At 35.2% G+C, this 24993-nt stretch overlaps 1 protein-coding gene across 1 annotated transcript; it reads right to left on the bottom strand.

Moving 5' to 3' along the window:
* LOC100788902 (uncharacterized) lies at positions 1–23325 on the bottom strand. The gene is made up of 27 exons (XM_006584719.4): positions 23165–23325; positions 22803–23057; positions 22497–22556; positions 22078–22170; positions 21525–21753; positions 20148–20254; positions 19492–19554; positions 17728–17828; positions 17442–17536; positions 17282–17302; positions 16804–16899; positions 16595–16715; positions 16301–16438; positions 15979–16169; positions 14228–14499; positions 13380–13481; positions 12963–13139; positions 12668–12856; positions 12177–12418; positions 11950–12096; positions 9663–9879; positions 8115–8243; positions 7913–8038; positions 1927–1977; positions 1670–1849; positions 554–613; positions 1–419 (listed from the first exon to the last, which is right to left on the bottom strand). Exons 1-27 carry the CDS (start codon positions 23168–23170, stop codon positions 345–347), a joined length of 3543 nt encoding a protein of 1180 aa, XP_006584782.1. The 5' UTR covers positions 23171–23325; the 3' UTR covers positions 1–344.
* Between the last annotated feature and the right edge of the window lie 1668 nt (positions 23326–24993).

Below are 24993 nucleotides of genomic sequence, written 5' to 3'. Positions count from 1 at the left end.
TTCAAAAACGTGAAACTTTCACTTGATATATTAAATTCCTTGTATAAAAACAAACACTCGTACACCAATAGCTGTATGTAAAATATAAATATAATAGAATGAAAGGCCTACTATGATGAATGACTAGACACTCGCAACCAATTAGCATGGTAAATGATACTTTGATAGCATACAACTAGACGAATTAGGTAGGGACCAGGATACAAGATACTTTGAAGGAGAACAGCCAGAATGGCATGCTACATGGGAACATGGAAACTTTGAATGAAAGCAACACTGGATAAAATAAAGCAAAAAAAGCCTTTTTGCAAGAATCGGAAGTTACAATAGCTTACGTACATGATTCAAGATTGACTAACATATAAAACAGGAACCAGTCCAGCCATCTTGCCATCCCTACCAGGGCGTTTCTTCTTAACCTGCATGGCAAAGTATGCTATCAACAACTGATTCTCCTATGTATGATTAAAAACATAAGGAATCCATGCAAATTCTAGTTATCTAAATCTCTACTTCAGACAAGATAAAAATAGATATCTCATCAGAGACTTACATAAAACCAGCCATCTACTTCGTACTCAATGTCGACTTCTTCTCCTGCGGTTAAACTCAACTGCCAGGAAAAACAATGAAGTTAATTATATCCGTGCTTGCATCTAGAATATCCAAGCCTACCTCTAAATAATACATCTAAAAAGTATACACAACAGGCCGAAAGGCCAAGTCCAAAGAAATATCGAATAAGCATCAACATGTGGGACCTTAAAAAGTAAATCCATCAAAGTTAAAATCAACGTTTTCAAAAACCAGAGTAGTCATTGAATGGGTAAAGGTTTATGGTTGATCAGTGTGAGTGTGCGACTTTAGTTGAATTGGTGACAATTAGATATATATTTTAATATATATTGAGTAATAAGCTAAAATAAATTTAAATCGTGTAAATTTCAGACTAGCATAAACTGATCATATATATAGGCTTGAAAGAAAAAAAAAACAATAATAAAAAGGCTAAATAATAGTCATCAACACGTGGACCTAATTTCTAATGATACTAACCATTTTCTTTAAGCTTTGTGTTGTTTTTGTTTTCAAGTTAGGATGGTTTTGTTTCTCCTAAAATGTGGATTTGGGTCTAACTTAACCCCAAAAATTAATTCATTGGGTGAGAATTGTCCACCACTTATATACTCTATCTTAGTATTATCTCTAGTCAATGTGGGACTTGAATTTTTTCTAATACAACCCGTCACGTCCAACACTTTCGGGCTTGGTGCATGAATAATACGATGATGACCCTTTTGATGGATCTAGAATAAGTTTTGATACCATCTTAAAATGCGGATTTGAACCTAACTCAACCCCAAAAGTTAACTCAAACCCTCACTCTATAAGCTAGCTTTTAGGGTTAAGTTAGGTCGAAACCCATATTCTAAGAGTTTCAAAAAATCTTTTTTAAATAAAAAATTAAGATAAAAAAATAAAAAAGTAAAAATTAAAAAAAAAAAGTTCAAAATGGGTTTCCAGGTACTGGTTAAACTGGTTTTGCATTGATTTTTATTCAATTTGTTGGATTGTTTAGCCCGTTGACCTAACCTATTCACAAATTTTCCAATTAAATGGCAGGTATGATGGTTTTTTCATCTATGGTTAAAATTTTAAATCAACTTACTTCATCGTCTCCTCCTGCTGTGAAGTCATAAAGTGCACTTCCATGTTGAGGATTTCCAGATGAAGCTCGCTCATCATCTTGAGACCCAAAACTGTGCAATCCATTCCCTGCAAGGGGGTTCTCAAATGACTCGTGTCTTTGCATGACAGAGGATGAGTATGACGGAGGCTCTTCTCTTATCTGAAAAGGTTTTGAGATTTAATATAAAACTAGATAAGAATAATAAAATAAAACTAAAACAGGCAGAGGGATCTTACCGGAGAACCATAACCCTCATACATAGAGCCTCGGCTTGCTGGTGCCTTATCCTGCCACGGATAATTTAGATTTCCATAAGTAATTTCAAATACAAAAGAAGTTGACAATAACAGAGTTATGACTAAAAAAAAAGTTAATCAATATGTGATGATATTGCAACATTCAAGGTAAGGAGATTAAATTAAGAGCTCATTGAAGCAAAAATATTGTTAGAATATTTACAAAATATCTTAGTGGGGAAGAATGATGCACAATAAATTAAGATAATTCAAAATCCCTTGCATTGATCTCGCGCTTGCATCTATTTACTGCTTGTGGACTTGTTTGGTGACCCAAAGTCACTCTCCTTGCCAACAGACTTAGTTTCAATTTCATTTTTTTGGATTTCTTAAAACATTTTGCTGTTTGAAGCTTCCAAATGTTGTTTGGAGAAGGTTGGGCCTCGCTAAGTTTGATTGCTTACCACGAAATTCCCATCAGGCTAATGATCATGATCATGATCATTCCAGACATCTCCAGCATCTCTAGTCAGTCTTTGAGTTGTATTCCATGCATGTCTGATGGAGCTCACTATATTTCTTCTTTTTTCAACTTATATATAAGGGTTTGTTTGTAATAAGTTTGAAGCTTAGTAAGCTTCAGCCTAAGGTACTAGAATATTACAGAAAGATGACAATTATACTAGTCCTTAGAGACAGATAAATTGTCTAAGGCCAATTGCCTACACACGTTGATTCCATTATCTTGATGGTGGGATCCAATTCTCCATGGTTTTCACATTAAAAAAAATACACTTCCCCTTGTATCTGTAACCTGATTTCAGAATATTTAGGGAAGTTTGTAATCTCTAATCCAGGGGCAATGTAATTGTAAGTTATGTCATAGGATATAAGGATAAGGGAAAGTTAGTTAACATAGTTAGACTACTAATAAGTTAGTTATTACATTTAGGATATTGATTAGTTAATTAAGGGGTTAGTTAGTTAGTCAGAAGGGTTTATTAGATATAAATAGGAGAAGGATAGGAGAAGGGGGATCTTAACATTTGTAGATTGAGCATTAACTCTTTGTGAAAAGAGAAATCTTTTATGAAGGGGAAACCCTTGGAGGAAAGTTTTCTCTCCTATTTTTTGTTCTTTTCTTGCTAATAAAATCCTTTCTTTTCTTTCTCAATTCAATTTTGGGTTCCTAACATTATGTTTCTAACTAACACTAATCCTAAGAGTAGGCCATTCAATCCCCACACTAAATTAGAATGCTAGGCATTATACATCAAACTTTCCAATAGAGAGAATGAGAGATAGAGAGGAGAGAGAGAGAGAGAGTGGGTGAGCGAGAGAAACAAAGAGCAAGTAAACGATCGATCCCATGTCCACTTTTCAGGAAGAGAGCATGACAGCAACAGCACGGCGGACCTGGCGGAACAACGGCAGAGAGATGAAATGCGAAATTGGAGAGACGCTTCAGATATCACGTCTTTTTACTTTATGCGTTTCCCTGAAGACACTCAAGAAAAGGATCTGTGGTTTGCTTTCAAGAAATGAGGCGATGTTAGGGAGGTATTCATAGCTAAGAACAAGAACAGTAGTGGTCAGAGATATGGTTTTGTTAGATTCAAAGGTGTATCCAATGTCAAGCAACTTGAGAGATAGTTGGATAATCTGATCATAGGGGGCCTTAAACTACACGTGAATCTACCAAAACATGAAAGGGAAGACAAGAAGCATCTACGAGAAAGGGAGTTTGACAGGGCTACATCTGGTGGACGAGACAAGGGTATGAAGGTCATGGCGCAGCCCCATTGTTAATCTAACAAAGGACAACAGAAGACACTGGAAATGGAGGACATAGGCACATCAACAAAGCGAGTCAACAATAGTGAGGCTGAACAAGACAGACGAGATCGCACAAGTAAAGTGTCGTTTGCAAAAGTGGTAGCTAACGGAGGAAAACACGTATCTTGGAGGTGGCAACCAAAAATGTTCAGGAACACTTAGAAGCAGTTTGGGAATAATTATTCTCGTTCAACAATCTCTTTGTCAATGCCTATGGAGAGTAAAGAAATTGATGGTAAAAAAGCAAGTGGATATGCTATGTCTACAGGAAATTGATGGTAAAAGAGCAAGTGGATATGCTATGTCTACAGAAAACTAAGAAGGAAAGGGAGGACAAAACTATGTGTCAAGCCTTGTGGGGGGATTCCGAGGAAAAATGGGCAACCAATCCAACAATGAACAATGCTAGAGGCATCTTGTGCGTATGGAGTGAATCATCTTTTGTGTTAGAGAACGAGGTTATTGGCAGTGAATTTATTTTACTAGAAGGTATTTGGAAAGGTGATGGCGAAAAAATTACAATTGTAAATATATATATTCCCCTTGCGATGCAGCAAATCTGAATAGAAACATGTGGGATCAAATTAAACAATTAAGAAGTGCAAGTCAAATCAAATTGTGGAGTGTAGTTGGCTATTTCAACTGTTTAAGGAGATAGTCAGAACGAATGGGGGTTGGCCAAAGAGAGCAAGGAGGGGGGGATCATGACAGAATTTAATGACTGGATAGTGAAACTAGAAGTTGAGGATGTGCCAAGTGTAAGTCGCAAATTCAATTGGTATAGGCCAAACGAGACAGCTAAAAGCCAGCTGGATAGGATTCTTGTATTTGCTGAATGCTTCTCTAAATGGAGTGAAAGTACACAATTCATATTGGATAGGAATTACTCAAACCACTGTCCAATTCTGCTAAAATCAATCATTGCAGACTGGGGTCTGAAGCCATTCAAGACTCTAGACTGCTAGTTTCAAGATAAATCCTTTAGGAAGACAGTTCGGGATTGTTGGAGAAAGAGCTCAGTACAAGGGTGGGGAGGTTTTGTATTAAAAGAAAAATTGAAGTTGTTGAAACAGAGATTAAAAGTGTGGAATAGAGAGCAATTTGGGGATATTCAGCTTTAGCTAAAGAGGGAGAGCAAAAACTCAATGAGCTGGAAAAGAAAGGGGAGAAAGATATCTGACTGAGGAAGAAGCTGCAGGAAGAAGTTTGGGTGACAACACACTCAAAACAATCCATTATGAGGCAAAAGTCAAGAATAAAGTGGTTCAAAGAGTAGAACTGCAACTCTAGATTCTACCACATGATTGTCAATTGGAAACGGTGCAAAAACATGTTGAGAGGGATTTTTATTGGCGGGTGTGGGGTAAAGGAGCCAAACAGAGTAAGGGAGGAAGTCAAACAATCATTTATGAAAAGGTTTGAAGAATCATCATTTGAGAGATCAAGGCTGGATGGTGTAGAATTCAAGATCATTAATCAGAAGGAAAATGCAAAATTGGTGGCCAGATTTGAAGAGGATGAGGTAAGGGCAACGGTGTGGGAATGTGGAAGTTCCAAGAATCCAGGACTTTATGGACTAAATTTTAAGTTCATTAAGAAATTTTGGAATGTAATGAAAATGAATGTCTTGCGTTTCTTGGACGAGTTTCATGCAAATGGACGCTTCCGGAAAGGCAATAATGCATCCTTCTTGACTTTGATTCCAAAGGTTCGGGACCCTCAAAATTTAAACGACTACAAACCTATTTCTTTGATAGGTTGTATTTACAAGATTGTCGCAAAAATCCTAACTAGAAGACTAAAGAAAAAGAAGGTCATGACCACCATCATTGATGAACGTCAGAGCGCCTTTATAGAGGGGAGACATCTTTTGCACAGCGTGGTGGTTGCTAATAAGGCTTTTGATGAAGCAAAAATGGGGAGAAAAAGTTGTCTAGTCTTTAAAGTTGGTTATGAAAAAGCATATGATTTTGTGTGCTAGGATTTTCCTCATCTATATGCTGAGGCAGATGGGGTTTTGCGAGAAATGGATGATGTGGATTGATGGTTGTTTGAAGTCTTCTTTTGTCTCGGTCTTGGTGAATGGATGTCCCATTGATGAGTTCTCTCCTCAAAGAGGACTCAAGCAAGGGGATCCACTAGCCCCCTTTTTATTTAACATTGTTGTTAAAGGTCTAATGGGTTTGATGAGGGAGACACAAAAGAAAAATTTGTTCAAAGGCTTCTTGGTAGGTAGAGATGGGGTGGAAATCAACACTCTCCAATATGTTGACAATATGGTATTTTTTGGAGAAGCGACCATGTCTAATGTGAAGGCAATCAAAGCAATGTTAAGGAGCTTTGAGTTGGTGTCGGGTTTGAAAATAAATTTCGCTACGAGCAGTTTTGGGGCATATGGGAGATCATATCATTGGGTTAGGTCCACCGCGGGATACCTTAACTGTAGACTCTTGTTACCTGGGAATCCCCATAGGGGCACACCCATAGGCGTAGTGTGATATGGGATCCGGTTATCTTGAAGTGTGAGAGAAAACTTTCAAAGTAGAAACAAAGAAACTTATCTTTTGGGGAAAGGGTGACTTTGATAAAGGCAGTCCTTAACTCAATACCTATTTTTTTCATTTCCTTTTCCAGGGTACCTAAGAAGGTGGTGGATAGGTTGGTGCGGCTACAACAATCGATTTTTTGGGGTGATGGAGAGGGGCAGAGGAAGTTGGCGTGGGTGAAGTGGGACACAATTGTCTCCCTAAGGAGAAAGGTGGTCTAGGGGTGCGGGGTCTTGCATCTTTTTACAGAGCATTACTCGGTAAATGGCGTTGGAACTTAGATGGACAAAGGTTTTGGAGTCGAAGTATGGGGCATGGAGAAACTTAGATGAAACGAGGAGGAACCACAAGGAGTTGATATGGTGGCGGGACTTGTGTTTTGTGCGTGGTTTAGAGGAGGAAGGTGGTGATTCAATGAAGGTGTGAAGTGAAAAATAGGATGTGGGTCGCGAATAAAATTTTGGGAAGATAGTTGGAGGGAGGAGGGGCTGTCTTTGATGGAAAAGTACCAGAGACTTTATTGTATATCTCAACAGCAACATCACACTATTCAGCAGATGGGTGTGGGGGTGGGGGAATCGTGGGAATCAAATTTTGAGTGGCGGAGAATGATGTTGGAAGGGGAGATGGAACTAGCAGCTAGCTTTATGGAGGATATTGAGGAGTTGAGGATTCAGCCTAACCAACAAGACAGGTGGATTTGGAAGGGGGATGTGAGTGGGCTGTACTCAGTGGGAAGTGGATATCATTTGCTTAATGAAGTGGTGCGGATGAGAACGAAGATGGGGCATTCACATTCATCTGGAAAATGAAAATTCCAAGCAAGGTTGCACACTTTGTTTGGAGGTTGGTGAGGGATAGACTGCCAACAAGAGCAAAACCTAAGGAGAAGGAATGTGCAGCTAGATGATTACTACTGCCAGTTTTGTTCGAGTCATGAGGAGGAGTTCCCACACTTTTTTTGGCTGCTGAAGAATAATGCCTTTATGGTGGGAGAGCCTTGCATGGACAGAAGTTGTAATAGCCATTTAAGGTGTTGCATGGAGGGGTATCAGCACTGATGGCAGAATCTTTGACAAGCATGGGAGCCCACATGGCTAGTGGATACCAAAGAGTGGCTGGGATTCAACTCAGCATCAACCATTTGAAAAGTGTTGTGCTTGGTGACTTGCTCTATGCTGAAGCTACCCCTTTAAACGTTGGCAGGTCCATTCAGGTTTTCAATTTCGTTCTTTCATCCTTTCTTCAATTTATTCTACACTCATCACATTAAAACGAAGAAACCTATATTATTAACATGTCTTGGTCCTAACTTTTCCAGTTTTAAATTTTTTAGTATAGATGATATTTTGTTATTAGAATAATCTTTTTGTTTGGTGAGGTGTAAATTTGGAGATAAATTCAGTGGGGGATCTTGCCCAAAGATTTTGAGGGGCCAAATAATTAAATAAATATACTTAAAATGCTTTGCATTATATCAGTCCTCTCATGGCTTGAAAAAGTATGCGTAAAATATCAAATATAAAAGGTTCAGAAATAGCATCAAATTAGAAGCATGGTGCATGTTGCAAAATAAATTGATTCTTAATCATAATATTTGGTACCGTAGTTTGTGGTCGGGAACTAAACAGCGAAGGGTAGCTCATTCCTCCAAAGTGGGATGATATCGAAGTTTCAACTGATCCTGTTGAATCTGGAGATGATGATCCCAATGACTTTGCATCATCTTCCTGTTATTGCAAGGAATGGATTTAAGTGATACAAACCATAAAGTTTAATACCCAATGCATCTGGCTTAATCCTTACCTCTAGCTCAGAAGATTCTAGAAGTGTTTTTGCCCACATATCATCATAGCTAACTGAAGGCCTAGAGATCATATTCTCTTCATCAACTTCTGGGGCGTCTGTTCCAGCACCTGCCAGAAATTCATTTACCTAAATCCAAAGAGAGAGAGAAAAAAACATTTTCAATTTAAAGTCAACTTAGTTTCAAATCACAAGGAATATTAACTTTAAATTTTCCACAGACACATAGACATATTGCTAACCTCCATACATTCATGTGAAAGTTAGCATATTCCACATTTTGATGTGGACTATAAATCCACTATTTTCTGATAAAAAAATTGAACAAAATGGGTAAAATGTCTTTCTGAATTCTTAATGCTTAGGCTTTTTTAATCACTTACATAACAATCTCTTATTATTTTTCTCACCCACCCCAGTGTTCCAAAATATGAATTCTGTTACATGACTTGTATCACAAAAGCACAAATTTTCAACCACAATTTGTATCTCTTATATCACCAAATATAAATGCTGGTTGCCTGGTTGATAGTCACCACTCAACAACTTGCAGTTCACTAGTCTGGAATGCCTCTTTACAAATAAGAAATTGAATAGTCTAGTAATAGAAGAGTTTCTAATTTTCAAATGTAAATATCAGTAGTAGTAATTTTTCTTAGGCAGCACATGGGAACATGAACGTAAGGAAAGTGTTGTTGAAATAACTGAAAATATTTAAATATTTAAATTTTAAAAAGTAAAAAGACAATATTGTCCATTATATAAAGTTGTTTTAACAAGAATAGATGTGAGTTTTTAGTCCAAAACAAAATGCAAAGCATGTTAATCTCCACATGAAGGTGAGGAGGTTAGCAATGTGTGTTAAAAGACATGATCAATTCACAGCAGGTTCAAACTAGACAAGATGACACCCTTAAAAACATTTTACAATGTTAAATTTTCTCAAACCAACCATACTATTAAAAGTTTTCATGAAGTAGATTAAGTATACAAAATTTCATATAATTTAAAAACTTATTGATACTTCAATGCACCACTTTATTTGAATGTATACCATGTTATTTAAAATATAACTACTCTTTACTATTAAATTACATATCTACGAATGTTTAAATTATCTAAAGTTTGATAAGCATAATCACCAAATGATAACATCATCCAATGGTTAGATTGTTAAAATTTAATATTTGCAAAAGTTATTTTTGTTTCCACTCTTCTAAAATAAAGGCTTCACAAACTCAGATAAACTAATAATTTTGTTTTATACTTATGATTAAGTTGTTTTATCTATTTCTAGTTTAAAATGATTACATTGAACTCTATAAGTTATCTATATGATATATTTGAAATAATTTTTGGTTGTCATTGAATCTTACTAATCGATACAAATTATGATTCACAATTCAAAAATTGGCTTGGCAATTCACAATTTGATAACCTAATTTATATATACACACTACCGCATAAGCATCAGTAAAATATTTTCTAATCAAATTAAAGAGAAGGAAAGAAAAATAGATAAAAGGCAATACATTAACTAACTTATACCCTATTCATTGCTGGTGCATTGTTTCCCCATAAGCCATCATCACCAAGGTTTGCTGCCCAAGCATTTACTAGGTCATCATCAAGTGTATCAGGCTCAGCAGGTGGTGGTTGGGATTCATAGACAAGATCAGATATACCAGTGGCAACAGCTGGATCACTCAAACCAGTAGATGAACTAATATTGTGGCGTGTACGATAGATGTCAATGAGTTTGGCACTATCAAAAATTCACAGGAAAATCATATTTACAGAATAACACCAATAACATAACCACAACAAATAAACGTTTCGTTGTTTAATATGAAAGGGAACTATATAGATGTGTCATCAATACTACCAATGCTACGGAAAATGGGATTTCTGGTATGTGCTACTCCTCAAAACCAAAAATAGGGTTCTCCTTCACTTTTACCCCTCCTTTTAACAAAATATTTATTGCTTAAACTATAACAATGACAAATATTAAAATAAATATTTGACAGGGTAACATGTTTTATATCAAAAAATAACCCAATTCAAATAAGATGGTAAATTTTGAAATTTTAAAGTTACTAAATAAATATATGGAAAATTGAAAATAATTTCCAAATAAGTACAAGGTCTTTCTGTATAAAAGCATATATTTTTAACTGAGATTGATTGCTCTTTTCTAGTTCAGTTAACCAAGTGTCACCAACACACCACACGGTTGTCAATGTCAACTAGGAAATCAAATAGTAAACTATGTCAAGAATTGAATCAAGAGGTGAATCATAAGATTAACAACTCAAAAATCAAAATACTTCAAATTTTATGTTCTTAACGATTAATGGTAACCTAATCAATTGTTAAATGTTAAAAACACAAATATAAGACAAGGAATGTTTAATAACTATGATATTTAATATACATAGAAAGTACTAAAATGCATATTGAAAAGACAATCTAATCTAACTATATAAAAAGCAAACTGTAATAAAAAAAAGAAATTGTTTGAAGAGAAGTTACAAAGAAGTTGAAGCACAAGGTATCTATAAAACAAAAATGGATAAAAGAAAGAAAAAGAATAATCTAGGCTTAAAAAATAGACCTTTCTTCATACACATCGAAGAGACATGAAAAATTGTCTCACATAATAAATCCAAGATACATCTCTATAGGAATCAGCACTTTTAGGGGCAAGCAAATACACCAAAGATAAACATACATTGCCCATCTCCACAAAATATTCCCCACATGGACTCAATGAAAAGCTCCCAAACCAATCAAGGGAAATTGTTTTAAACTGAGGTCACCCAAAACCACACCAAAAAAAAAAATGCCTATCCTGAATGGAAAAAAGAATTGAGATTTGGGGAGGCTGCACAAATGACACTCATTTGTGATAATCAGGCAACCTTGTATTCATGAGAAAACCAAAGACGTTGAAATAGATTGTCATTTCATTACAGAGAAGATTTTATCTAGAGATTCAAATGATTATTAGAACTTGGAAGATGTTCTCACCAAGATTCAGAGGAATTAGAAACCCATAAAGATCAAATTTACTTTTGAAACATGCCAAAGCTAATGACTATGCTAGAAATACAATATGGAGGCGTTTGGTATAAGGAATATTTTTAGTTTCCTAGGAATCTTAAGTTGGGAATGTTTGTTTTTCATGTTTGGTTTGTTTATTAAAAAATAACATTCCAGGAAACAATGTCTCCCAAGAATTTTTTTGGCTACGTTTCCCACAAAAATATTCCCATTGGAAGAGATGAGAATCTAACTTTCCCGAGTTAAAAAACAAGTCTTAATGCAGTAAAAGTATCATGTTACTCCTATTAAATCATTTAATGTGGTAGATGATTAAAGTTAGTGGTAAAGATACTATGTTACTCTTTTACTCTCGGGAAACTTGTATGAGAATATGTATGACCAACCAAACAAGTTTAGTCATTCTTAAGAATCATAATTCCCAGGATTTATGAGTCTCAAGAATGATGATTCCATGGCATGAAAAATTTTCCTTGTACCACACAGCCAAGGTCTTCATTTTTACAAATGCCTGATGAAATTAAGGACAAAATTCTATAAAAAAATAAAAATTAGAATCACAAAAAATGTGAACACTCAAAAACCAAAACAAAGTTCCTCGTCCCATTTTGAAAAGTTATCCTTCCGAACCCACATTCCTGTATGCAGAAGAGCTTACAAGTCTAGTAGTCCTCTTTAGATACAACATGAGTAATATGCAAAATTACCTCATGTAACCCAAACCCACATTCTAAGAGCTCAAATACAGAATTCAATTCAATATCAATACCTTATTGGGCCCAAAGGCAGATACTTTGTTCTTGGAACATAACAAAACAATGAAACAAGATCTAGCAGCCTTTCATGGGTTTCATATAGTTTCTTCAGTTCATCATCAGTCCATTCTTTCTTAGCATTGTCATGATTGCGTATTTCCCTATTCATAAGCAGTTCGTGAGCATTAGTAATCAAGATCATCAAATTTGAAAAAGCACAAAATTAGGATCTGGCTCTCACTTGATCAAATCATCTTGTGCTCTATACATCTCATCCAGAACCTTTATCATAGGACTTAATAAAACTCCAAGGCCTGTACCACTTGCTCCTTGATCTTCTCCATTACTAAGATGCATATCAGAGAACTGTGACTGAATACCACCTTGCGCCAAAGTGTGCAGAAACTCATAAATCTGTAACCTGAAAGGTTCCCCAGATCTAATTGCCATTGTTGTAAGAGCTTGAGCAGCAATAATTCGAATCTGCATGTTCATTTAACAGAGAATATTTAAGTTAACATGTGGTAAAACTATGCACTAATACTTATACCCAGAGACTGAATCAGACCAAAACTTTGTGAAGGCCAACTAACACTATCGAATACTAATAAAGCATTTTTTGTTCTCATAGTGTAGTGTAATACAATTTAAAAAAATCATTTCAAATTTTGAGATAGGGGTAATAAACAACTAAACAAGTAAAGGGAAACCACTCAAATGGGTAACATATACCTCCCAGCTGCCATTGAATGCGCACCTCTGGAGCCTTGTCAAGGCACCAGCTAGAGTAGGATTACGAGAACTAGCAGCAGCAACCATTTTATCAGCATCTAACATCATCAATGCAGTACCAGGCGGGGTAGCAGATTCCCAAGCATATTCAGAAGCAGCATAATTTGCATTTTCCCCAAGAAACCATACCTAAAAGCACAAGTTGTCAGAAAAAAAGAAACTTAATTCAACATTTTTATTGGGTCGCAGAAGCCAAAGAATGAGTAAGGTCTTCTGAATAAATAGTAATGCTTACAGCAGCTTGAACTAGTCTTTGTAATGCAAGAGCAGACTTTGGGTCAGACGCAGACACCCTGTCCACTGAAGTAAGACCAAGCATTGACCCTGGCTGTGGAGGTGGTAGATCAAGAACAATTGTGACTGCTTCTAAAGCTTTATGTTTTCCATCAGGACCAGCTCCAACAAGACAAGTCTGAAAACAGACTATTCATTTAGTCAATCATTCTTAAGTCAAAATCATCAAGGAAACTCAAAATTGATCAAATGAACTGGGTATCTGTGTGCATGCATCTAGTATGTAATGTGGATATGTTGCTTCGGAAGTTGAGGTTTGTATTTGTCTCTACTTATCATTATTAGACCCCTCTGTTATAAACAGATGTGTACCAAACACATCAATTTAAAAAAAAAAATACTGTCAAGGTAAACTGACCTTCCAGAGCAGTTGTAACACATCAGCATCAACCTTTCCTGGAACTTTGGTAGCAAATATTCTTGCAATTTCAAGAAGAGTAACAGCCATATCTGGAGAAGCCTTCAAAGCAAAATTGAAATAACTATTAAGCAAACTCAGGTTTTCCATTATGCATGAATACAAAAGCACATTTACCCATTGCATGCACCAAGATATACAAAGTTTATAAGGAAGACTGGTATTTATGTCTCTTCAGCAAAACACATTTTTAAAAATCTCACTGACATTCAAGCTCATACCCCCTCATTTATAGTATCCATGGCTTTTATCCTTACTCAGTGCATGGGCAAAAAATGCACACAGGCACAACAATATTTGAACATAATTAAACAAATGATAACTACAATATACTAACAAGGAGTTAAAAGAAAAGGAGTGTTGGATATAAAAACCATTTGTGATTCTTTCACCTAACAACTTAAGCTTTTAGGAGAGTTGGTATTTGACATGATATTAAAGCCTCCATGACAAAGTGATCAACAGTTCAACCCTTGCTACCCCATTCTTTTAAAGTGAAGTTGAAATACTGGAAAAAGTAATGCATTGTCCATGCTTCAAGTTCAAAAGGATCTCACATGAAAGGGGTCATGCAAGGTATAAAACCCCATCCATAAGCCTTCACTTAACAGATTAAAATTTAAATAGGGTTGGTCTTTTTAAAGGCAGCAAATCAATCTATATTATTGGCAAAAATATTGCTAAAATTCAACCATATTGATTGCTCATTGCCTCATCCTTCAGGTAATGCTTTATTGAACAAATCCAAGTATGTTTAACACTGATATACCAAGATAAAGTCCATTTACCTTAAAACGAGCATGCAAAGTGAGTAGTACATCATTCAATAGTGCTGCTGGCCAAGCTGGATCAGAAAGTTCCGATGCAATAATAAATTCTAGTTCATCAAATGAGTCAAATGGACCTTGCATCCAGATTAATGCCTTGATCACCATGGCTCGTACATAAACACATTCACAGGCAACTGTTGTCCGTACCACTTCCATTAATGAAGCCAACATACCCGCGACGGTATCTCTGCCAGCAGTTAAATTAGATACTGAAGAAGTTCTTCGAATGCCTACATCAAAGTATCAATTAAGTATATAATAAGATAATAGTTCAACATGTCGAGCTATCACTGAGACTCAATCTGAACTTGTGTATTAGATTGGTTTTAGGATAACTAGGCCTATGCAACTATGGTGTGGTAATCAAATACATTTATATTGTATCTAACTTTACATGAAACACGCATAGAAGTGGATTTTCTTTGTCAAAAACTTCACAAGGATTCATTTTGACTATGAGTGGACGGAGAACTAACAGACATCTTTATAAAAGTCTTTTAAGATTAACCTCTATGATCCAGCATATAAAAGGACTGTTACAAAAGAATCATGTATATGTTAAAAAGTATTAAACATAGGTTGCAACTACGTTTGTACTAAACCTAGCTTACCAGTACAAATCAGACAAGCAGCCTAATCAAGCAAATCCACAGTACAAGCATATATACCAATCTCTATGTCTTTCTTTCTACAAAAGTAATCAGAACCCACGACTATAAGCGTCATTGGAAATCTCCAAATACAATCTGAAAATATTGGAAAAAATCCAAGTCTCACATCAGCTGGAGATAGTGCCAAGACAAAGTATATAGGTGGGGGACAACCCTCACCCTATGAGCCAACTTTTGGGGTTGAGTTCGACCCTAACCCACATTCTAAGATGGTATCAAAGTCCATCCTAGATCCATTAAATGGGCCACCAACCATATTATTCATGTCAATAAGATTGATAGGCAGATTATTTGCCATTATTTGTGCAGATTTATTGGCCCTTTAAATCAGCATATCTTGTATGATTGTATAGCTGTAATTGTGTAATTATATCCTTAATTACTTAGCCCAGCTGTAGGTTACCATATATAGTTTTTTAGCAAACTTCAAGGCTAGAAATCAAATTGTATCATATTATTTAAATGGGAATTCTTCAGAGGAAAGGACACAGTTTTCATCCTAATTTTCTCCAAGTTTAACATGGTATCGGAGCCTATAGCTCATCTTAGTTCTTGCCTATTCTAGTAGGCTCACCTATATTGGCAGACATATGTGGAGGGGGGTATTAGGAAGTCCCGCATCGCTTGTCTCAGTTCTTGGGGTGCAGCTTATATATCTGTTGAGTAACTTCACTTAGTACCAATTGGTTTTAAGTTGAAATCTAACATGGTATCAGAGCCCAAAAGTGTTAGGCGTGAGGGGGTGTATTACGAAAAACCAAAGTCCCACATCGGTTAGAGACAGTGCCAAGATAAAGTATATAAGTGGGAGACAACTCACACCCTATGAGCTAGTTTATGGGGTTCAGTTAGGATCAAACTCACATTTTAAGGGAAAAGAATAGCTTAACCAAAGGAACAACCGAACAACAAAAGAAACCGGAAGGGAAGATCATGAAGATAAAGAGACCTAGGAAAAATATTATGATTGTCAAGGATCAATTTTCCTAAAAATATTATGGCAAGCATGCACCATTAAACACATAAAGTAAGCATTACTTTCGGGATGTGTGCTTTCATCTGAATCATTATAATCAGTAGCCTCAGCAAATGTATTGACATGTGCTCCTTCTTCAACATCTTGTATGCCCAAAGCAAAGGCAGCAGCCCGACTTTTCCCCATCTCCTGTACAACTCTAGCTGCTGCATGAAGCACAGGTCTAGAAAAGCTACGGAAAGAACTCTCTAACCTGAAGAGCAGTAAATAATAGACAATGTGCATTATGATTAGACAATTTATACTTCACCCGAGTCAATGACTTAATAATTCAACAAGACAAAATAGACATGCAAGCAGAAATACACAAATGAGTTTTTGAACCTTCTCATTACAAGTTTAATAAGCAGTTGAGGACGTTTGTTCTTCTGTTTATCTTTAGAACTTTCCTTTGATGATGCATCTGGTAACTTAAGAATTTCCCTGGTCAAACGATACCACCCAGCTGCACGCTCCTCAGTCCTAGAATGTGTAAACATGATAAGATTACATCCAAATCAATCACAAGACAGAATGTTAACAAAGTAACTTTCAAGAAATTTATATAACCTAGACAATCAAAGTTAAAAATATGATTAGGAGGGTATAGAGACTAATATTATAAGACATAAACCGCACCTCTCAGTGTTATCATATTTTCCTAGTACACACAAAATTGCCTCAAAACAGACTCTTTCACTAGGATCCAATAGAAGTTGATAGAGCACTGAATTGAACTGAGATCTAATATCTGATCTCTCTGTACATGCACGCAAAACAGAAATTTAATCATAGCAAATTTTGTAAGGATCAATTTTCATTAAACACAAGCTTTTTAATACACCAACCATCTAAAGCTCTAGCCCTTGATATTGTACAACATAACTTCGCTAGAGAAACTCTAGCGAGAACATCGTGCAAATGGAGAACATCTTGTAAAGCCCCTGCACATAGACCAAATAACCATCACCAAACTATATAATTATGGTGGAAGTGTGGAACAACATAAAGATGGCAAGTTATTAAAATCCAAAAAGCCTTATATCTTAGCAGAAAAACTCAGAAATTAGTTAAGCAAAAATGTTCCACATATATTTTGATTCTATGGTTTATTAAATACCAGAAGTGGAGTTCCTCTCCAAGCACAGTACACACTCAAATTATGAGACAGATGTTAAGTAATTTAAGTGTTTTCACATATTTTACAGACTGAAAACTGGTTCTTGGTCATTAAATACTGTTTTTTTACTGAATAAAAATATGTCATATTCAAACAAACACAAAGAAACGAAGGAAGCAAAGACGGTGAAGGTCCAATAAGCATACCTCCAGGCTGCACATGCTTTCCTGCATAAGAATGTCCAGGAAGCATTAGATTTAGGGAATTTTGGAGAAATTTGTTTCCAACACTATATTAGGAAAGAATATGCAATGAAACACTAGAACACCATTTTAATAAAAAATTTATTAAGATGTACACTGTTACCTAAGGCCATTGCAACAGCATAAGGATCCCTTGTAGCTATCTCAGAAACAATTTCCAGTGCATGCCTCACAGCAACTGGATCAGCAAATGAAATCCTGCAGTCAACTCTAGTTTTGAGATTTGAGAACTATAGACCAGAGACAAGGGAAGAATGCAAAAGCTAATAATAAATTATACAAAGTTAATGCCAGCTCCAAAATAAACAAAAAGCAAGAAGTAAAAAGTTGCTCAAAGAGAGGCCATGAACTATTTGTTCCTCTAAGTTTTGGTTCACAGAGTAACTTACCCTTGTACAGCATAATGCAGAAATGCTGGATTTCCAGGATCCAGAGGGAGTCTTCTCAGAGCACTTAAGGCAGCATATTGTAGATTGCTTCGGATGATAGACTATATGATCAAGCATATAACATGTCAGAGATGTAACATAATATCATTCAAGTGTCTTCACCTACTAACTTAAACACTAGGGCTTGTGGCACAGTGAATTATCCATGGTTCAAGCCCAACAGGCTCTTGCATGAGTGGGTATGTTAGAGATGTATTTATAAAACCATTCATGTGTTTTCACCTAAAAGCTAGGAAGCAGACACTTAAAACGGCAGTGGTGTTTTATCATATCTAAGTTGAACACTTGTTTATGTCAACACTTCTAATTGTATTTACAATTTTTTTTAAAAAAATTTATACCAATACAGATAGGAAAATTGTAATAATTAGATAAATGATACTACCTCCGTCCTAAATATAAGACTCTTTTTTTAAATTTGTTTGTCCCTTTTTATAAAACTTTTTTCAAGTTGTCTTTTTTACCAAAATACCCTTAACTACTTTACAATAAATGTTATGAATTAAAGAGATAAATGCATTCTCTCTCTTATAAGGATTGGAGAAGAAGACTAGGACACATTAATTAATTAGGTATAAAGTAATTAAGTGTAAAGAGAGAGATGATGAGTCTGGATATTTCTAAGGGTAATTTTGGAAAAAAAATAATATAAATTGCAAACAAACTTAATGTTACTAACTAAATTAACCAACTTTCTTAAAGGGTGTCAATTAGTTAAAAGAATCTTATATTTAGGGATAGAGGTATAGCATTTTATTATGTCTAAAATGACTCCCTAACATTTAAAATGTTGATTCTCTCTTTCGATTTAAGATTTGTTTTATATTAACTTTATACTAAATTTATGTGTTGTATTATAGTTATGACATGGCTGTAATTTTTAAAATTTGGCATATCCCCATATTAACTTGGTGCTTCAGACGTATCAGTACCAGCAATCATGAATTCTGGGGCAACTGTATTTCCTCCTTTTAGCAAGGTTCTTTTCAGTTACAGATTTCAGACTCAAGGAAATCCATCTGAATATTTGACAAAGAAAATCCCCAATAGAATTAGCAAGAAACTACAAGAGAGCTAAACACCTATTCTGCAAAATGTTTAACTGTAAGAATCCTTTGTCAAAAGTTCTAGCATTATGGTCTGATTAAAAGAGAAGGTATTCAAAGACACAGATCTATGCTACACAAGAGAGTCCCTGAAGATAATCATCCCAGTGTTATACCTCTATTTTTATCCTTTTTCTCATACTGCAGGACCATTGATAGCTCTCGAATTTAATCTTGCAAGGAGTTGTCATTCGGATTTTGGAAAGTCTCTTTTCTTAGATCTTTTTCCACCTTGATTGGCTTTCTACTACAGCATCTACTTTTTGAGGATTTACACATATTTAGGAACCTTTATGTAGGTAAGCATCAATATATTTATTGTAACATGCAATATAAAGACTAATACAATGTCAAGATCAGTTGCTTTCTTCTAGTAAAAGAATGTTATATTATCAGGAAGAATGAGAGGTGTCAAACAGTTGTTTTAATAGCTTGCTCTCACCATATTTTTATAAGCCTAGAATTGTGCATTGCTTTGAATGGTAAGAGGAAACAGTTCCATCATAGGATATCAAAAAAGATTCACTCAAGTTAAAAATTAAAAAAAAAATGCATATATCATGATAAAAGAAAAAATAGTACAAAGCAATGATCTTACGTCTTTATCGCCACCTTTAGCCCCAAATATGCCTTTCTTTCGCTTTTGCTCAGCATCACCAACCTAAAAATCATTAATGGCAGAAAAGGTGAAGAAAGCTCAAGTACCATGATTTCAAAACTCTTTTGGATACAGAAAGAACTTTTCTTACAGAGAAACAAAGAAAAGGAGAATAACTCCAAATAAAGTTTAAAAAAAATTAAAGAAAAAAAACTAGATTGAAAAGGAGTAAATACAAAATGAAAACAAAATAATGAAGCTCTTCAATCCCTTTGTATGTCAGACAATGGAACTCTTTGGAAGAAACCATGCATTAAACACCATTAAAGAGTCAATGAAATTTATTTTTTTTCAAATGGTCATAGGGACAAATATTTTCAAGGAGTTGATACATGGAATTCAATTCAGCCAAAGACACCAAACAACAGCATATACAGTGAACTTCCACACAATGTTGCCCTCTTTTTCTAACCAAAGACTGAAATCTTAACTAAAAGAAAAAATCCAAACCCAGAGGGCATACCCAAGATTGACAATGCACATCAACATATCCAAACAACTTATTCTGAATAAAGGTGGCTACAAGAATAATTTAAAATAAATGGGTAAAAGTCAACATCCTATATAAATAATGAAGATAATGGGAAAGCACAAACCTTCTCTAGTATGCCAAATACAATTTCAAACAATCTGGACAAAACATCAGAGTTGGATGAAGGAGCATATGTAAGTGCCTTCAAGGATTGCAATCTCCGAGCATGAACTTCAAAACATAAGTTGAATAGGAATCAAGACATAATCTTGATATGAAAAATGAAGACATACTTCAATAACTAAAACTTGTGCATTGTTTTAATGAGATAACCAATTTAATTTTCAAACTCGACAAACTCACGTTTACCAAAACAAAAAAATCCATTCCATCTGGATAATTCTGATGTCAAAATTTCAAGAGATTATATTAACTCTGGATGTCATGTATCACTGTACTCTATTACTACAATTTAAAGACAACATTGCCACAATGACATCTAGATTGAGACTCAAAATCCAAAATACTGATTGCAGATGCACCCATTATAATACAACTAAGAAAGCTTCAGTAGAAGTTCTTCTAGTCAAACCAAAGAAATGCAAGAAGTATCCTGATCAAGAATAACTATAATTTCAAATTATTTTCATGCAGGCAAAATTATTTGTTCATCTATCCAAATAAATAATAAATAAAAAGTTAATGCAAATTATTTATCCCCATCACAGCGTCACTATAAAATTTACATAACAGAAAACCTAAATTTAGACTCCATTTCTTTCCTCCTTTCTGTTGTGAACCGAATATTTCATTTCTCTGAATTTTCCTTCCTATAATGTACCAATCTCATATTATGTGTAGAATCTCAATAAACAATTTATATGAAACTAAACACATCTTTGAATGCAGTGATTTCCTGTCTACCTTATGTAAAGGACACTAGACAAGCCAGAACAAATGTATTTTTTTTGCTAGCTATGGTATTGGTACAAAGTTATCCCTGCTGGAAGTAGTGACTAATTTTCATCGGGGACCGTGACCGCACTCAAGGTGGGTATTCCCCTCCCAACACGATTTATTCCATACCCAAGGGCCAACCAGGATTCAAACTTGGAACCACTTGATTATGGGACACAAGTCGCTACCACTTGTACCAACTGTTGTTGATCAAAACAAATGTCTTTGCCATGTCAACAAACAGCTTAAAATCTAATATATATGCCAAAGCTTATTGGTCCAAAATTCTTAACATCTTCAGGTAAATCTATTTACAAAATTACTGCAATGAACAAGGAGTGGATGGGAACTCAACTCATTCACTCCACATGAGTTCTAAGGATTTTACATAAAATAAAATTTAAATTAACAGCCCAAAAGAACTACAGCTTTTTATCAACTCAAGGTAAAACATATAAGCCCATGCACAATTGCAAATGTAAGTATGCAACCTTATGCTTAAAATGATTAAAACCATCCAAACTAAAAGTGAGTAAACACTCACATTCAGTTTCAGCATTTGTGGCTGCTGCAGTAAGCTGCTCTACTATTCGTGGCACAACATCAGCTCGAGTAACACCTCCAACTGCATCAATATCAGCCAGAGCATCCCAGTTAGGGGTGGGTATCCCACCACCTGTGCTCAAACCTTGGGGACCAGTGTCAGACAAAATTCTGGCAAGGTAGTAATAGACGTATCGGAGAACACTTCTATCTTCACACTGTTGATTAAGCTACAGAACAGAGACAGAGATACAAGATTTTGACAACAGATTAAGCAAGGGTAAACACATTCCATAAAGAAATATCAGTATGACACATTATTGCACTATTACATGAATTCAGCATCATGGTCGTCCATTAAAAAAATGCCACTAGTTTGCGATAGGCATACAAAGTAACACCTAAAGTTTTAATCTAACAACACAAACTACATTGAAGACGAAAACAACTTCTAAGAAAGCATTCAAGTTCAAGGGAATTGGGACATAGTAGATAAGGGAAGATCAGAAACAACTTATAAGCAAGCATTCAAGTTCAAATGAGTTGGAGCATACCATGAGAAGAGAGGGAGCCAATGAAGGGTCCACGGAATTATACACTGCAAGCTTTGGAAACACATGATGCACTAATTGCCGTTGAGAACTTTTCTGAAACCATGTTACCATCAAAAACAAAAACATAAGAAAATAGACCAACCACGAAAGCACATTACTGGATCTTGTGTGGATAAACTTCTCTGCAAGCACTTAGAAGAAGATAAGAAGGAAAAATGAAATAATAGTATCCAAAGTTAAAATCAACTTATGCATTCCTCTCATCTAACTTCTCTAAAAGTTGAAATGCATAAGTTGATTTAGCTTATTGGAGAAGCTCAATTCCTTTTACTATATTATTTACTTCTCCTACATAAGTGTTTATAGAGAAGTTAAGTTTATCCAAACAGGGATCTCGCGGAGAAAGTGGCGACACTCACCTGATCAGAAGTGGCAGCTAGCTCGTGAATACTTCTAGCGAGTTGTGAATAGGAAACTGGCTGCAGAAGCAAACAAGCACGAAGATCAAACGCACAGAATTATGCACTATGATACTATCAACACTAATAAGAAGAGTCTTGTATGAGAGGTATCGTATCAACTAAACTCCAGTCGATAATAACACGAAACTTTCAACTATATGCTAAAGCGATATAGTTACACTCAAAACTAACTGATCCACGACTCCAACAAATTAATCATGAAGCAACGCAGGTTCTTGCGCATAAGAGATGAAATTACGGTACCTTTTTCTTTTGCCTTTGCGGCATGATATTGGTCCTAACTGGATGCAAAGCAGCTTTGGCAGCAGAAATGGTATCGTTCTGGATCTGCATCAGCGCGGCTCTCTTCGATTTCTTCTCCGCAGGAGGCTTACCGAACGCCGAGGGCAGAGATGCCGGTGGCGTCGGCGCCGAAGATGCGGACGCAGTCGACGACGACGACGGCGCCGGAGTAGGATCCGCGGTTATCAGATCCATGAGCGTCGTTCCTGACGAGTCCTAACCAAAATCAAAGTTAAGAAGGTGAAGGTTGGAGTTCGAATTCCGAAGGAATGTAATGAGTGCGAAGAAGAAGAAGAAGAACTAAGTGCGTTGTAAGGAATTACAGTCATTTTTGTTGTGGTGTGATCGAAGGATCCCCTTTCGCTATCTTCTCTATTGTATGCGCTACGCTAATTCGTCACCGGGGGTGTGGCCAACCGTGAGAATGGACGAGTTCCGCCATCGTTTTTATTCGCCTTTTTTAAAAATTCTAGTTACCCTTAGGACATTTTCTTTTTCGGTTTTTAATATTTAATTAGTTAACATGTCTTTTGTTAAAAACACATAAAAAATAAAAAGAAGTGAATAATAGTCAATTTTATCAATTTGATAACTAATTATCATGTTGTTCTAGACTTGACATGTTGAGTCCCATGGAAAATTATAAAATATATTATTATAAAATTAACATATTGAATTACAAAAATAACTTAAAAGGTTGACATATGCATAAGGTATCTTGCATTTTTATAAGTAAGAATAATATATTTAATGGGAGAATCCTTGTCCGATTTTTATCCTATATAGATTTTTCTTGGGTGAGCGACAATAACATATCGTGAACAACAGCAAGTAATAAAATGCTTCTATCACTTAAAATGCTTTTATTATTTTTAGACTCGTCTTACATTTGAGAGGTTATCACTAATTTTTCAAACACACATGATATGCATTTGTCATGGATTGGATTTCAAGTTTAATTTTCATTATGACTTTCACATACTCGTATATCATAAAATCCCAAAGATAAACCATTGAACAAAATCAACATTAATAGCGAGACAAATAATTTATCCCAGCATTAAAACAACATATATTTACCCATAAGAGGTGTTGAGCCATGTGATAACAAGGCAAACCCAATTTTGACATCTATATCTAGAATACCATCATTACTATAACATGCATGCATTTAACATATGTTGTCATACAGTGGGATTAATATTGACTTTAATATCATGGTATTTTTTTTGTAAGTACATTCACTGTAATATCTCAATTGTGCTAAAACTTTGACCGGGTCCTAAGAAGTTTAGACGAGTCAACAATCAATTTCAGACTTACTTTAAATTCAATATCAAACACATTTCAAACATAATTGTAGCATTACTTGTTTGAATTCGTCAATTAGATTCTCACCTAACATGGCTAATAACAGAAGCCAAGAAATCCAAGTTGATGTCACACCTAATGATTAGGTGCATGATGTCACTTTGTCTAGTTAAAACAACGATAACAATCAAAATAGGCTTGAAAAATACAAACGCACTTCACTTATACTATAACAAATCAATGATGACGTGGGGACAATAAGATTGTAGATCCAATAAATGAAGCATCATGTTACCTTTAGAAATAAATTAAGAAGTTGCCCAAAGTTCATAAGACAAAATAACTAGCCCAAAAAATGATTTAGAACAACGAGTTTGAAATGAACAATATGATAGACATTTCCCAAGACTTTGAGAGACAATGTCCCCATATGATTTTTGCTTTTACTCTTAAGTCAATCCATAACTAAGACGATATTGCAATTGTCTTTGTGAGACAATTTTGTACCAAACATAAAATTCATAAGGACTCAAACATACTTGTTAAGGTGATTTAATTATTTGTGTATTTTGAAAAAATTTCTACAAATATTCTATAGATAGATTAGTTGATTTCCTAATGAATCTAAAAATATTCAACTTCACATGATAGTATGTCAATTAGGAAAGGACCGTCGGTTGCCTTATTCCTAACCAAGGCAAAAATGAGAAATATAGATCAATTTGAAATTTGTATAATTAAGCATGACAAACATAAATAACGTATTGAAAAAGTTGAAATCAATGTCAATACTCTCGTTTGATGAAGGTGAGATAAAGAAAAGTAAAAGAAAAACAATAGT

This window comes from Glycine max, chromosome 8 (genome assembly GCF_000004515.6).
Source record: "Glycine max cultivar Williams 82 chromosome 8, Glycine_max_v4.0, whole genome shotgun sequence".
In the NCBI taxonomy this organism is placed as follows: Eukaryota; Viridiplantae; Streptophyta; class Magnoliopsida; order Fabales; family Fabaceae; genus Glycine; species Glycine max.
Note: the sequence above shows the minus strand (reverse complement) of the source record. Positions and strands in the feature narration are given on the sequence as shown.

Coding starts and splice junctions, on each gene's coding strand:
- LOC100788902 (XM_006584719.4), bottom strand. Junction 19,555..20,147: donor TATTTGGCATACTAGAGAAG/GTTTGTGCTTTC, acceptor AATGATTTTTAG/GTTGGTGATGCTGAGCAAAA. Junction 16,439..16,594: donor AAATATGATAACACTGAGAG/GTGCGGTTTATG, acceptor TACACATTCTAG/GACTGAGGAGCGTGCAGCTG.